The following is a 17,016-nucleotide window of genomic DNA, read 5'->3' as shown; positions in this document are numbered from 1 at the left end:
GGTAACGTGTGGGGAATATGTTCTTGAAGAGTCACTCTTGCATCTCTCAGCTTCACAGACCACCTGGCAGTCATGTTTGGAAAACTTCCACCTTGGGTTACTAACTGCTGGTTGGGCACTGCTGTGGATGTTTTGTCCTATTTCATTGTGCTACTCTGTGCTCGTGGTTCGGGAATTCCTCTCACTGGTTATGTTTTTGGATTTTACACCTTCCTCAGAGGTACTTTGCTTTCATCTGATTTTAACGAAGGGGAATTAAAATATTTTTGTAAAGTTATAATTATTGTTGTGTTTCTGCTCCACTCTGTTTCTAGCACAGCTCACACTGCTGTGGCACCTAAATTGTTAAAATAAAATTAGAGATCCTCGGCTATTTTGAACTAGGTGGTGTTTCCTTTTTCAAACACCACCTAAAGTCATCCGTTATTCTGCGGATTGATTTATTGATTGTCTTACCCACATATTTACAACAAAATGGGATATTATACTCAAACAGATCATTAAACTAGACAAATAGGCAACGGTATTTTTCTCCAAAAAAACATAATACTGAATATCTGTGAAGTGTCCCAGTCATCCAGGTCATCATAGTTTAAGAAGCTTGGAATGAAAAGCGTCTGGACTTCTTTAAATTTCTTGAAGACGTTGAAGAACAGAAGTGAATGAGTACAGATACAGTGGGATGCAAAAGTTTGGGCAACCTTGTTAATAGTCATTATTTTCCTGTATAAATCGTTGGTTGTTACAATAAAAAAAAAAGTCAGTTAAATATATCATATAGGAGACGCACACAGAGATATCTGAGAAGTGAAATGAAGTTTATTGAATTTACAGAAAGTGTGCAATAATTGTTTAAACAAAATCAGGCAGGTGCATAAATTGGGCACCACAAAAAAAGAAATGAAATCAATATTTAGTAGATCTGCCTTTTGCAGAAATTACAGCCTCTAAACGCTTCCTGTAGGTTCCAATGAGAGTCTGGATTGTGGTTGAAGGTATTTTGGACTGTCCTTTACAAAACATCTCTAGTTCATTCAGGTTTGATGGCTTTCGAGCATGGACAGCTCGCTTTAACTCACACCACAGGTTTTCAATAATATTCAAGTCTGGACTGGGATGGCCGTTCCAGAACGTTGTACTTGTTCCTCTGCATGAATGCTTTAGTGGATTTTCAGCAGTGTTTCGGGTCATTGTCTTGTTGAAAGATCCAGCCCCGGCACAGCTTCAGCTTTGTCACTGATTCCTGGACATTGGTCTCCAGAATCTGCTGATACTGAGTGGAATCCATGATTCCCTCAACTTTGATAAGATTCCCAGTCCCTGCACTGGCCACACAGCCCCACAGCATGATGGAACCACTATATTTTACTGGAGGTAGCAGGTGTTTTTCTTAGACTGCTGTGTTCTTTTTCCTCCATGCATAACACCCCTTGCTATGCCCAAATAACTCAATTTTAGTCCACAGCACCTTTTTCCAGAATGAAGCTGGCTTGTCCAAATGTGCTTCAGCAAACCTCAAGCGGCTCTGTTTTTGCTGTGGGCGGAGAAAAGGCTTCCGCTGCATCACTCTCGCATACAGCATGTCCTTGTGTAAAGTGCGCCGAATGGTTGAACGATGCACAGCGACTCCATCTGCTGAGATGATGTTGCAGGTCTTTGGTGCTGGTCTGTGGGTCGACTCTGACTGTTCTCACCGTCGCTTCTGTCTATCCGAGATTTTTCTTGGTCTGCCACTTCCAGCCTTAACTTGAACTGAGCCTGTGGTCTTCCATTTTCTCAATATGTTCCTAACTGTGGAAACAGACGGCTTAAATCCCTGAGACAGCTTTCTGTATCCTTCCACTAAACCATGATGGTGAACAATCTTTGTCTTCAGGTCATTTGTGAGTTGTTTTGAGACCCCCATGTTGCTGCTCTTCAGAGAAAATTAAAAGAGGAGGGAAACTTACATTTGACCCCCTTAAATACTCTTTCTCATTATTGGATTCACCTGTGTATGTAGGTCAGGGGTCACTGAGCTTACCGAGCCAATTTGAGTTCCAATAATTCGTTCTAAAGGTTTTGGAATCAATAAAATGACATTGTTTAAACAATTATTGCACACTTTCTGTAAATCCAATAAACTTCATTTCACTTCTCAAATATCGCTGTGTGTGTCTCCTATATGATATATTTAACTGACATTTTTTTATTGTAACAACCAACAATTTATACAGGAAAATAATGACTACAAGGTTGCCCAAACTTTTGCATCCCACTGTATTACTGTCCCTGCTTTAGAGAGGTGAAGTGTGTCAAGGTTTATAAGGTTGGAGAAACCTGCAGTCAGCTAAGTCACCTGGATGAGTGACGAAATGTTTCTCCCACTGAAAACGTTACGTCCAGATAAACAGAATCAACCTGTTGGGGATGGACTGCAATTGCTACTAAATGTTACCATGTGTGTCTTTCTACCATTTTACTTTGTGTACACATTTTATTTGGGCTTTAATTTTATTTTGCTGACACAACATCTGTGTTTTTCATTGCTTATTTGCTTGCTGGTGAAAAGCCAAGAGGAGATTTAAATACTGTTGGATCATGACACTTTATTATACATCAAACATCAATCTCACAGTTCAAAAATATAACAAGAAGAACAAAAGAAAAAAACGTATTAAAGGGTTAGTTAGTTTTACAGATCATTACAGATGCATGCTCATCCAGGTCAGTAGGTCCTAAGAAGTTGATTCTGTTCATCTGGACATTTTCAGTGGGAGAAACGTTTCGTCGCTGATTCAAGTGACTTCTTCAGTCTCAGCTGACTGCAGGTTTCCTCAGCCTTATAAACAGTACGTTTGCACTGAAACCAGCACCACTGAAGGAACAAACAGTATGTTTTTGTCTTTCCACCTTTAGTTCAGAATATGCCATCATCCAGTGCTTTACACCTTAATACTATATCTGTTTTGCATGGCAGCCCTCACAAAGAAGGCTACAGGAGGAACACAAAGAGGTAAAGAGGATGGTAATGAACATATACCTCATAAGAGGGGACAGCTGTTTTCTTCAAATCCAGTTAAAATAACATTAATTTCATTAAGCCAGTTTGTCATGTAGTTTCGAATTGTGACCACAGGGAGGCAGTGTGTGAAACGTTTTCTACAGTTGAGACAATAAATGTGGGTCATTTAATTAAAGCCATAACTATTTTATATTTGTTTAGATGACTTGGTGATGATGTTTGAAGACCACATGGACAGAAAACACCTCCAACAAATTTGCATGTTGGGTTTTAATTTAAATCCCAGTAACTGACTGAAAAGACTGTCAGTCCTGTGTTTTTGTATAGTTATTTTACGAAGAAATAATCAATAAAATTAATTATCAAATGTGTAGAAAGTCTGTTTGTGACTCCAGTTTAAAAATAGTCACCACAGAAGCTTATTTTTTAAATCTTTTCCTGGTGTCAGATTTTTCATTGTTAAGCAAGTTACAACAAAAAGCTATAGATACGTTAAATATTTGAGTGACTTCATATTTCCCCTTGTTGGCCGTTTGTCTGCTTTTAGCTGTGTGTCGTTTGTCGTTTCTTTTTTTTCCTTATCTCAGATTAAACGTATATCTGGTGGATTGTGAACTGTTGGAGAATCTATGGCATGTGTAGCATTGTTTCAGTGTTCCTCATTGCGCTGTCTTACTTCCTTCATGCTGTTTTCCCGATTTAAAAACCTGAAAAGCTGCTTAGCCGCAACCTTTTCTAAAATTCCAGCAATTAACGGTAATTTTGAAATTGGTCTGTAACTGCTAATAAGAGAAGGGTCTAACTTGTTTTTTTGTTTTTTTTTTAAGTATCTCGGGGTCTTGTTCACAAGTGATGGGAGAAGGGAACGGGAGATCGACAGACAGATTGGTGCAGCGGCTGCAGTGATGTGGACGCTGTAGCCTACCAGTCTGTTATGGTGAAGAGAGAGCTGGGTGTAACAGCGAAGCTCTCAATTTACCGGTCGATCTACGTCCCTATATGGCCACGAGCTGTGGGTAGTGACCGAAAGAACGAGATCGCGAATACAAGCGGCGGAAATGAGCTTCCTCCGAAGGGTGGCTGGCCTCTCCCTTAGAGATAGGGTGAGAAGTTCAGCCATCCGGGAGGGGCTCAGAGTAGAGCAGCTGCTGCTCCACATAGAAAGGAGCTGAGGTGGCTCGGGCATCTGACAAGGATGCCTCCTGGGCGCCTCCTGGGTGAGGTGTTCCGGGCATGTCCCACCGGAAGGAGGCCCCGGGGCAGACACAGGACACGCTGGAGAGATTATATCTCTCGGCTGGCCTGGGAGCGCATTGGTGTTCCCCTGGACAGCTGGAGGAGGTGGCTGGGGAGGTCTGGGCTTCTCTGCTTAGGCTGCTGCCCCCGCGAGCCGGCCCCGGATAAAGTGGATGAAGATGGATGGATGGAAGGATAAAATTAATAAACTAAACTATTTGCAGTGAAATGTATTTCTATTCCTATTCTTTTGGATCTTCCAACGATAGCCTGCTGTTGTATATTCAATCAGAACATGCATGAGAAGGCCTTTTTTTTTTTTTAACCGAATTTGACAATTTCTAAAGTTCTGCGTTACAAAAGTCCCATAACCTTTAAGAACTTTGCTTTATTTGCCTCTGGTCATTGCAGGGTTGTTCATCTCATCTATGTTGTGCAAAGGCTAATCCAGAGACAATACCCCAGCATCAACAGGTTCAGTGGTGCAGGATTAACGGAAGGCTCCTCACGGAGGTCTCCGACTTCTCTGATCAATTTCGTAAGTCGGGGTTCCACTGTAGTGTAGTTTTATTGCATATTTTATATCATAAGTATCAAAAAGGGAATATCAGTAGGAAAGTAACAATAGGAACCCAGGGCCCCTCTCAGTAGAACGTGGGACGGGTGTTACACTTATTTGAAAAACCTCTCAGAAAAGTAGGACCAAGGTACACAATGAGGCCCATATCTGTGATTTCATTTTTTTATTGAGTCAGTAAAACATTATTATTACTTTATTATAACTACAACGTAAATCCATATTTGTAACTAAACTTCAAATAGGTGAATCATCATTCCTATCATTTATGCTAACGTTTAATAGAGATAATTTTCTTGATAATTACAAAATCAATAGCAAGGATTTAACATGAGCATGATTAGACTCTATGCTTTCACAAGTAAATACATGAGAACACACTCTGAGCAGCATCAGACTTCTACGAGTGTCACTTTGTTTGGATGACCACTGTTGGTTGAGACACGAAACCAGTTGCAACTGGTTGCGCAGGCATCATCATCATTGCTGGCTGGACAGTTGGAATAGGCTGCATGCTGACAACAGGGTTATTCTGTATAGTGATGACAGTCGGGTTTTTCTTGCGATGCTTTAACTCGCGATGCATCTGACACCAGGAGCACCACTCGCAGAAACAGGAAAGTACAATATCCTTACAGAGAGAGCCCTGCAGAAAGGGAATACAAGCATACAGATTTTGTGTAATTCAGGTGGAAGAGCAGGTTCAACAAAATCTAACAATCAGAAGTTTGGTAGATTAATCCCTTGGAATCTCCTCGGAAGAGATACTATGTGTGTGAATGTTAGACAAAAAAGGTTTAGGCATAGATTAAATCCAATATAGATTTTTTTTTTTGATTTGGTGAATAAGATTTGTAATTCCTAGTTAAGTTGATTTTTGAGTTCAGTGTCACCATCAAATGCTTCATACCTTGATGCCGTATCGGTTTCGCATGCCAGCTCTTAAGGACAAAACTGCAGGAGGAACACAGATAGGTATCCCACAGGCTGCTAATATACCAGGGCCACATATATCACATAAAGGGAGACAGCTGTTCTCTCCAAAGTTTCCTGAAACAGTGCAGGCGAGACAGGGGCAGCACCAGAATCCATAGCAGCCTGAAAAACACAAAAACACAGAAACACATCAATAAAGTGGTAACAAGTCTCAAAAGATGAAGGCAACACAAACGAGGAAAAAAAATCCTGAATTTAATCTGTGAGTCAGTAAAATTTAACTGGCTTCTTACAAGTTTTCATATCCTGACAACAGCCAAGGACATCACTGTCCCAGTCTGTCAAGGGTTTTCCTGCAATTGCCATTGTATGTTGAACTTCACCCACAGACACTGAACGCTCACTCTGTGAAAGTCGAGAAGAAAAAGTAAAATAACTACAGCTGACACACAGTGCTGTATAATACATCTACATCTCTACATTAAGCTTGATTTACAAAGTAAATTCACAAGAAATGTTATATTGCAAGATGAAAACACTACAGCATTACACAGAGAAAAAAGTAAGCATGAGTAATCGTCTGGTGAATGTAAGAAAAAATTAAAAGCTTTCTATGGACATTCAATTGACCTCTGTTTCCCTGAACAGGATGAATGTACCGCATGTGCACATATGTATTTCCAAAAAATTAAAAAGCGATAACTTTTCTATAAAACTGCTACTAGCTTCATGATATAAATTACCTTTCCCAGTCTATGTAACAAAGTTAATGTGAAATTACTTGTAGAAAACTGGAAACTCTTACCTTTTGTTGCTGGACACCCTCTGCCCACCTCTGATCCTTGAATGAATGACTGAAAGGATGCTCCTTGGATTGGGAGTTTTATTGTCAGTTGGGTCAACACAAACAATGCTGCAAAGCCTGAAACGCTGGAAACTGAGAAATGAAACTAAAAGTGCATTCCTACAACAGTATCTGCCCATTATGTGTTAATAATTGCATCAGACAAGGAAAAACACAACTGACATGTTTCAAAAAGGATGCTTATTATAAATGAAAGAGTCCCAAATAGTAAAGAAATAGTTCCTCCCCCCCCCCTTTTGCACAAGTCGAGGTGGTTACATTTCACTGTGAGCTATACTTTATAACTATGCATGTGACGAATAAGGAACCTTGAATCTTGAATTTGGAACAGGAACTAATAATAATTATTATCATGTTTGTCTTTTTATCTTAACAACCAATAGAACTTACTGTGGTAGGATAGTTGTACTAATATTGCCAGTTTATCTTCCATATTGCTTATTTTTGACTGCACATTTCTCTAATGTATCAGGATTTTAGTGTTCTCACCCTTTTGTTATGTCCTTCAGTGTGGTTATGCATGAGAACAAATGGAGGTTATATATAGTTTTTTTAATTACATGTTTGGTTGATTTTTTTTAAGTGAGTGATACATGGATAAGTCTGTGGTCTCCACATGCTTCAAGAGATTCACCGTCGTCCCTGTGCCCAAGTCCAACATGCCCTCATGCCTGATTGACTACTGGCCTGTTGCACTGACTTCTGTAGTAATGAAGGTGTTCGAGAAGGACTGCACCCTTCTCTAACAGATCCACTCGCCTACCAACCTAGACGCCATCGCCCATGTCTTGCACACCACCCTTAGCCATATAGACAAGAAACAGGGTAACTATGGCTACGTTCACACTGCAGGTGAAAGCGCATCAAATCCAACTTTTTTGACCCTATGTGACCCATCTATCCGATCATGGTGTGACAGTGTGAACGGCGCAAATCCGATATTTTCAAATCCGATCTGGGTCACTTTCGTATGTTGTACTGAATCCGATACATATCTGATGTTTTAGAAAGCGACTGCTGTTTGATGGTCATGTCGCATTAAATCCGTCTTTTACGTCACCGACACAAGACAGACTCCAATTATCAGCGCCAGAGAAGACATTGTGAATGCTTCCTGGCCATCCCGTGTAGATGTCAGTGAAACTGTTGGGAAGACAACGTGAACGTTTTATTTGTACTGTATAATCTGCAGATTCTGACAGAAATCTGCAACTATCCTTTGAAGCACCGCTCCTCTAAAACAGCAATAAGGATAATTATTAGGTTATTTACATTATTATGTAAATAACAAAATAACTTAAAGCAAAAATTGGGAAACGTAAAGACCGAAGTCTTTATATTAAGGGCCATCAGTCAAACAATACTGTTGCTCTGGGTCTAAACAGAGCGCGTTGTGTGTGACGTCTTCTTTTCTGCATGCGGCCGCTTTGAGCGTTCACACTAGAGCGCGTTTGCTGTCGCATTTTATTTGTAGTGTGAACAAGCAGACAAAAAAAAAATCGGAGTGAACGTAGCCTAAGTGAGATTGCTGTTTATTGATTACAGTTCAGCATTTAACACAATAGTGCCCGGTAGACTATTCACACAGTTGAGGGATTTAGGACTCATCAGTCGTCTGTCTGCATGGGTGCTGGACTTCCTCACTGGCAGAACTCTGGTGGTGAGGGTGGGTTGGTGCATTTCTGACAGTATCGCCATCAACACGGGAGCGCCACAGGGGTGTGTACTCTCGCTACTGCTCTACTCCCTCTATACTTTAGACTGTGTGGCCACCCACGGCTCCAATACCATTGTGAAGTTTGCTGACAACATAGTGGTGTTGGGCTCCAATAACAATGAGGCGGCCTACATGGATGAAGTGAAGAATCTGACATCGTGGTGCCAGTATAACCACCTCCAGCTGAATGTCGGCAAAACCAAGGAGCTTGTGGTGGACTTCAGAATGAGTCAGCACAAAGCCCATTGTCATCAATGGAGCTCCAGTGTAGAGGGTGCAGTCCTTCAAGTATCTCGGTGTCCACATCTCCTCAGACATGGGGCGATCGTGGCTCAAGAGTTAGGAGTTCGCCTTGTAATCGGAAGGTTGCCGGTTCGAGCCCCGGCTTGGACAGTCTCGGTCGTTGTGTCCTTGGGCAAGACACTTTACCCGTTGCCTACTGGTGGTGGTCAGAGGGCCCGGTGGCGCCAGTGTCCGGCAGCCTCGCCTCTGTCAGTGCGCCCCAGGGTGGCTGTGGCTACAATGTAGCTGCCATCACCAGTGTGTGAATGTGTGTGTGGATGACTGGATGTGTAAAGCGCTTTGGGGTCCTTAGGGACTAGTAAAAGCGCTATATAAATACAGGCCATTTACCATTTACATGACATGGTCTGCCCACATTCAGGTCCAGTCCGAAAAGGGCAGGCAGCGCCTGTATCACCTCTGACAACTGGGGAAGTTCGGCTTTGCTCCAGTGATCCTCTGGACTTTCTATACAGGCGCTGTGGAGAGCATCCTCACACAGAACATCACATCCTGGTGCGGGAACAGCTTTGCTAAAGACCAAAACGTTCTTCAGAGAGTGATCTGTACGACTGCCCTCCCCTCCCCACAGGACATTTACACCAGGAGATGCTGATATGGAAGGACCCGTCCCATCCCAGCAATAAACCTTTCCAACTTCTGTAATCAGGCAGAAGGTTCAGAACCATCCAAGCAAAAACAGAGAGGCTCAAGAGGATTTTCTGTCCTCAGGCCATCCATGTGTTGAATCAGGACATGCTTATGACTGTTTACTTTTTAATTTAGCAATGGGTTAATTGTCTTTCATACACTTTAATACAGAAAATCTTTAAAGACTTACTACATAAAAATGTTAGTAGATGTGCAGGAAAAGCCAACTGTGTCACCTTGTGGTAAAAATGCTGCTTTGCTCAGTAAAAGCAATGAGCAACAGCAGGTACCCTGGGCGAAACATTCAATCAACAGGGCACTCAGTCTTGTGCAGCATACTTTTCACTGCTTCGTTATGAACAAACTACAGTTATTAAGAATATTTCTGTAAGACCTGCTTATGTTTGTTCTTGTTGCTACTTGTAACATAAGTGGATTTTAGTGCTTTCTGTTTCTGTTCTTTTCTAGCAGCTAATTAATGACTTTGTTGCCACCATCAAAATGTAATTCACATGCTAATTTGATAGGATAACCCCCTATGGTACTTAGGGATTACTTGAATGAATAAATAAAATAAAAAATAAAAGCAAATAAAATCTAATAATTACAAAGAAGAAGAACAAACCAGAAACTAGTTAACAAACTTAAAAAAAAAAGTTTTTTATATGTAGCTTAAATATGCTAGTGACCATAGAGGTAATTTAGATAGGCGTCACATTAGCCGTTGACTGAGAGGGTGTGCCTCACTTACCAAGAGATCTTTCTTCCTTAGAAGCTTGGAAGATGAAGACATCGTAGTCAAGGCTTGAGCATAGTTTAAGGCCACAATGAAGAGGTCAAGGGTCGGAGATGCCTGATTGTTTGATTGTTTCCGCACTCTTTCAGGGGTTTAATTGTTTTTGTCAGTGTTTATTGTAGCTCAGACTGTTTCTTGTGTTTCTGTGTAAAGCCGAAGTGATAAAGAACCATATTGCTTGTGTACAGAGACTAACTGGAAGTATTCGGGCAGTATTGACAAACTGCCTGTAGAGAGATACTTCCCTTCCTTGTGTTGGAGAGCCATCTTGTGGTTAGGGATGGTACTGAAATCATTTATCAATTAAAGACTTATTCTCTAATGACCATTTCAAAATGGATGTCAAAAAAAGAATTCAACTCTCAATAGAAAACTCACTTCAAAAACCATTTTCTAATTCTAAATAAAAAAACAGAATTTTACAAAAATCTTTTCAAAATGCAATTTTAAAAAAAGAGAAATAAGTGAATTGATTAAAAAAAAGTCAAAGATTTATTTCTGACAAGAAAAGTTGTTGGTTGGAGATATGTTACACACAGAAACAGCGATGTCCTCCTCAGTCACTTCAGCATCCCCGAAGCATCCCTAAGAGTTATACAGCAGCACTGTGAATAACACTGCCATGCTGCATCTGTAAATGATGCACAGGCTGCAGGTATTCAGACATACTGTCATGGACGAGAGTCTGGTGACCCAGTTTTTAAGTTTTGATTATTTTATATTCTTGGATTTTGTGATTTTCTCATGGTTTAGTCTTTTGATTTTCTGGCTCTCTAAGTTCTTCAGCGTTTTGTGATTTCCCGTTCTTAGGTTTTGTTTCTTGTGATTAGTTTCTTTTAGAAAATCAATATTATAATCCCCACACAAACAGAAAGTCTTATTTCCCTTAGCCCTACTTAATAAATCTTCCACTACATCTATACATTTTTCCAGGCTTTCTATATATACAAGTAACAATTATATTCTTCGTTCCATTTCTAGTTCTACTGTAAGAGTCTCCATTAAGTCGTCAATAACCATAGACATATCTTTAAGTTGTTTACATTTCAGATCACAGTTAACAAAAAGTGCCACCCCTCCTGCCTTCTTATTAGATCTATTTATGTACTATAACTCATACCCGTCAATATAGAAATCACAGCCCCTTTTCTCATCTAGCCATGTTTCAGATAAAGCAATTACCTTAAACTTGCCTCTCAAACTATGCAAAAAATCATTAATCGGAGCAAAGTTTTTATATAGGCTTCTAAAATTAAATGGTAAATGGTAAATGGCCTGTATTTGTATAGCACTTTACACATCCAGTCATCCACCCATTCACACACACATTCACACACACTGGTGATGGCAGCTACATTGTAGCCACAGCCATTAAAAGCAATTAAAGAAAATGTATTACTTATATCAACGTTATCTCTAAATTGGTCCTCCATATAATATTCACATGTCTCATTAATTGTGTTAAGCACATTCCCTTCTAGATCAATATTGGCTTCAAAGTCATATGATTTATAATCTAAATCACCGCTCATTGTAAATGAGTATTCTTTAAATGACTATTATTCTCACAAAAAAACAAAAGACGAAACAACATTAGCAGTCGGCATCTGTCTACCAACATAAAGAGAAAATCCGGTGATCTTATCACAGTCCCATGTCCAAATTACAGCCTGACTCTGGTCCTCTTCCGTACAATTATAAATCCAATTCCTCGAGATCTTTAATCGTGATGACCTTGGCTTCTTCTGGTGTTCCATTAAGCTTTATCATCACTTTACAGTTTCTCGTCCAAGTTGCTTGGATTTTTTTTCCTTCCGTAATATGCGAGCTTGTCTGGCGATGTCTGCATTCTTTTTTGCAAGATGTTCATTCAAGTATACTCCGCTTCCTCTCAGCTGTCTGGACTGCCTCAGTAAGTCAGTTTTGTGTTTTTGATTTACAAATCTCACTACTATCGCTGGAGGTGCTTTGCATTCTTTCTGGGAAGGGTATAGCATGCTGCAATGTTGTTACTGTGCAGGGGCAGTTTTTTACTCGCAAAAAACTCCACAACTTGCCGCTCCAGTGTTTGCAGCTCTCTACCGGGGCTCATCACCACCAGTTTTTACACCGATCCCTGTCTCGATGACTCTCGCGTAACTCCTATGTTTGGTTTCCAGACCAGTAATGATGACATCCTCAAGCCATGTCTACTGTTCCAACTCCTCCACTCTCATTTCTAAGAGTTGGATTTTCTTGTCTTTCTCTGTAATCAAGTTTTTTAGCTCTTTAATTTGGTCCATCAGAGACGTAAGTAATCCTTGTTGCTTAATTACTTTCTTGACATCCGTCGACAATGAATTAAGTGAAAGCTTGATCTCCTCCAAATCCTCTTCGATTTTCTTCATTTTTGCCATTTTCTCCTCTTTTAGATATCTATCCTTTGTTTATTCGTTTCCCTTTGTTACTATTACCTAATTCCAGGCAGGATCTATAGGCTACTCAGAATTACATAAAATTAATTAGAATCACCAAACAATTTTCACCACGCCTGTTTCTTTCTGCGCCATCTTGTTTCCTGACAATCTGGTTGTAAGATTACGATAATTATTTATTAAAAGTGAGACATTTTAAATGAGAATGAAAGAAAAGCACGTCTTTGTGCCTTCCTTTCCTTGTTAATGCCCTACGTGGCACCCTGGAAAAACTTTGCTAGACCCACCCTGCACAGCTACCAACTATCAGCTGATGTGTCGGTCACAAACAAAACGGCTATTAAGGTGCAACACTGAGTTGAAAGCAGTTTCTTAGCACCTGGTTGATGAGGGAACAAGGTTTGTAACAAAGTTTGTCTGGTAGATATCTATTTTGTTGTTTTACGGAGCATATAGCAGCTGACCGCTACTAAGCATAAAGGCTAAGTTTTCACCCACTAGAGGGCGCTAACGTACCTCGTCATGTTTAGGCAGCGATGCCACGATTTCCCTGTTATATGCAATAATTTACAAGTTTTAGTGTTATTTGTTATGCAAGGTAAGGAGAATTAATTTGTGATTAATGAATAAGTCAAAAGGTTAAAGGTAACACACTGTTTGATTTACTAATAGTCTTTTATTCTGTATGTTGTAGCTCTTACGGTGTGTTCACATACACGGCTGTTTAATAAAAGGATTGTGAACCATCAGTTTGAGAGACCATCTTTTCAACCGGGGATGCTACACAAACAGTTTACCCTTGTGTCCTCCACACGTGTGCTTCAAGGACTTCTTCCTGTGTGCAGCAGCTGCATGACTCAGTTGGAAGAACTCTGATTAAAAAAACGGTGCTGAGTGCACGCTTATAGCCCATCTCTGTGAATTGCATTGCAGGGCTCAGCAGACAGATCCCACTCGTACACATTCCTGGATGGCTCATGGATCTGGTATTTTGTGTCAGGAACACCAACTGAGGATGTGGGTTAGATTTCTTTGAAAGAGAGGAAGAGAAGGCCGTGAATAAATCTGTCAAATAAAGTTACACAACTGTAGATGATCGGTCATTTTAGTCCCTCTTCTGTGTTTGTCCTCCTCACAAGGTTTAACACAAAACTGCCAACAGTGAACTTATTAAACTGACCCGTCTGGCAGTTTACAAGTTTGTCTAAAGGGCAGCAGCTTTTAAATGTTGCTGTGACTGACGAATTCACTGCATTCAGTCCAGGAGAAAAGCCTCTTTGATTTTGTTGGAAGAAAGTGGAGGACAAGGATGATATGGGTATGGAGGACAGAGGTCTCGGGTAGAAAAGGACGAGAACGAGGGAGGAAGTGGAGTGAGGATGAAAGTTTGGTTGGAACGCCAAGTTGGAAATGGGCGATAGGTGAAATCAGTTCAGATGAAGGAAGTGCTGTAGTTTGGAAGAAGATAGCAAGAGAGGAATTCAAGCTAATATTGACGTTTAGGAAGGAGGATGAGAACATACAGTTATGTTTGATTGCGGTATCAAAGATACCTTCAACATGAAGTCCACTTTACTCTAGTTTCATGAAAATTAGAGCTGATTGCGAACACTCATGACAATCCAAGAAACCTGAGTCAAGCTACACAAAGTGGGTGAAGGAAACAGGAAGTCAGAGCAGGAACAGAATCGAACATCCGGAACTTTCTAAGAGCTGCTGCGAGTAGCTTTTGCCGTTATATATGTCTGTACTGTTGAAAATCTGTGTTGATTTTGTTACATTGAGGGCCCCGAAAAGCGCTATATAAATGCAATACATTATTATTATTATTATTATTATTATTATTATTATTATTATTATTATTATTATTATTAACATAACTGATTTTCAAAAAGTTTAGTCAGTTCATCTGTACAAATGAACTGATTTTAACTCATTCACTGCCAATGACGGTTTAACTCATTCACTGCCAATGGCTGGCAGTGAATGAGTTAAATGAAAGCATATTTCCTTAGATTATGTGGCTTTTTGATACCAAATAATAATAAAGCTTATAATGCCCTCTTTCATGTAACTGTGGGCACTCTGGGGTTTCTATAACCCGGTTGTCAGAAACTTCCCACACTGTCTGTCAAGTCTGTGATCACTGTGGTTGATGCTGCTGCTGATTGGTTGCTGTGGTGGTGGAGCTTGTGGTGGGCCTGTAGATGTTGACGGCTGTGCTTCTGAGTTAATGAGAACTAAAGCATCGGCATAACAAACACATTACTTTTTTAGCTGATATCACTTATAGTGAAATGAAAACTGGAACTGCTCACAATCTGGTGGTGGTGGTATCAGTGAAGCACACACCAGAGTCTGTGCTTCGTGGGCCTTATTCAGATGTCCACATGCAGTATTTTTAAAAATTGGGTCATGCAGCGTGACCAAGGCTGGTACCCAGAATGATCTGGTGTGCAGGCCTTCAAGTGTAAGCCTAAGTTACACGCATCCCTGTTGCTTGTCATGTGTTTCCTTATGGTATTAAGAGTTTTGTTTTTGTTTTTTGTTTTTTTTTTGTTATGTGCTATGTGCAGAGGTGTGTTTTTTTTTTTTCTGTTCTCAACCTGATCTCCCTGTTGGAGCTCAATCTGGGGGGAGTTATTTTTTTCTCCTTATCTTTCCTCATGTTGTGCTTTTTCCATTGTTATACCTCTCTGACCTGTCTTCCCCATGTGATGTTTTTGTGTAATGTATGTATGGTTGGAGGGAAAGATGGCGCCGCCATTGCGTGCAATAGGTCGGCAGCCTTAACATGAAATTGCTCACTTGTGGGACTAATAAAGGTATCTTATCTTATCTTTTAATGCCAGTACTCTGGTCCTCAAACATTCTGTCATCGTGAGCTTAAATGGTTAAAGTGACATGCATTCATGAATCTGTCCATAGTCACAAATAATGCAACTATTTTCAGGATTTGTTGCAAATTTCTTGCAGAGCAGGTGTTCAGTCACAGGCCTACTTTATAAAATGATTTAGAGTGTGGGCAAATTAAGTATGAGAGGAGGTTTAGCAGCTGGACATTTCACAAATTAAATGTAGTTTTATTTATATGGCACCAAATATCTTAGTGTAGTGATTAAAACCACACAATAACCGTCAAGCGCCTTTATACTATTCATACATTCATACATGCTCTAAAACAAACTAGGGAGAAAAATGCAACAAAAAAGGAGAAAGAGGAAAAAGCAGTGAGACAATCACATGTACAGCCAGTCTTGTAGGAGACAATACAATATAAATCACATTTCAATGCATAAATATCCCTTTTTAATGTCAAATATATAAAATTACCATCACTCCTACATCCACAAAATCATCTCAGGCTCTTTGCCTTCACAAATCACCCTTGTTCACAGCCACTCATCAGCACAAAGGAGAGAAGAAGAGCACATGCTACTACTTTTATACCCTCCCTTTCATCCCCTGGGTCCTAAAGCCTTCCCAATTACAGCATTTGTAACTTGCAACATAATGGCAAGTCACACCAATATACCCATCTATGCTAATGGAAGGCCACATTTCAGCTGGACTAACAAAATCCCCCTTCTGTAGGTCAGCCGTGGCTTTCTCCTTGATGTTGCTGTCCTTGTCCTCCACCACTTCCTTGAGTGTCTTTCTCGATGGAAGGATAAAGGTGGGGTCATGCTTTTGGACGAAGGCCCTGAAAGCTTTCATTCTCTTCAAAGAGCTGCAAATCCTCCACAAGAAATACAGCAGAGCCTCATCCAACTCGGTCTTTCTGACTTTCACAGTAGAAAATAGACTACATTCAAAAGGGTTAAATTAAGTAACTCCAACTTCAAACATTTGTTTAGGGTACGATCCTATTACTAAAACACAACAAAGAAACAAACTTAGCATTGGCTTTATATCACATCCACTTTTCATGCTGTCAAGCTGACTGTGACATCACTGGTCTAGCCCAATCATCTTTCTGTCACCCTTCTTCAGGACAATCAGCCTTCATTCCATGTACTTTAAATCTCCCATCTGTCATTCTCCCTTGCAGACCCATTTGTGCAACCCACCTCCTCCCCATCACCTCCTCTCTCTCGTCACTCAGGCTCCATTTAAGCCTCCATCTTCATGTCCACCACCAGGATCTAGAGTCTGCAGGACATGCTCTAATCCCCATCACCGCTGGGATTCTGTTCTGCTGCGATGGGTCATCAGAGTCTAACCTCAAACTGAATTCTGTACATCAATAAATCATCTCCAGTTCTTTCAAATGATCTCTCATATTGAAATATATGGGACCTTCACTTGTTGTTGTTTGATGATGTTTAGATTTATTCACTGAATTAAACTGACTGAGTATAGTGTCAGTGTTGGGGATGGACATCAGCCAGGATAGCTTGTGAGACTTATGACATCCACAAACAGCAGCAGGTCAGTATTATTACTAATGACTTATTATTGGTGGGGATGGTTATCATTATGATACCGATGTTTTTGGTGTCATTGTTAATGACTTATTCTCTCAGTGCGATCATAAT

At 40.3% G+C, this 17,016-nt stretch overlaps 1 protein-coding gene across 1 annotated transcript; it reads right to left on the bottom strand.

The window, feature by feature from the left end:
- Positions 1-5,226: 5,226 nt before the first annotated feature.
- On the bottom strand, positions 5,227-7,396 carry LOC146650214 (cornifelin-like). The gene is made up of 4 exons (XM_085386139.1): positions 7,382-7,396; positions 6,047-6,158; positions 5,728-5,915; positions 5,227-5,463 (listed from the first exon to the last, which is right to left on the bottom strand). The coding sequence occupies exons 1-4, from the start codon at positions 7,394-7,396 to the stop codon at positions 5,227-5,229; spliced, it is 552 nt and encodes a 183-aa protein (XP_085242265.1).
- Positions 7,397-17,016: the final 9,620 nt, after the last annotated feature.

This window comes from Rhamphochromis longiceps, linkage group LG17, assembly GCF_057381845.1.
Source record: "Rhamphochromis longiceps isolate RC_006_pf linkage group LG17, R_longiceps_female_GT1.1, whole genome shotgun sequence".
Lineage (NCBI taxonomy): Eukaryota > Metazoa > Chordata > Actinopteri > Cichliformes > Cichlidae > Rhamphochromis > Rhamphochromis longiceps.
This window is presented reverse-complemented; position numbering and strand designations above follow the sequence as displayed.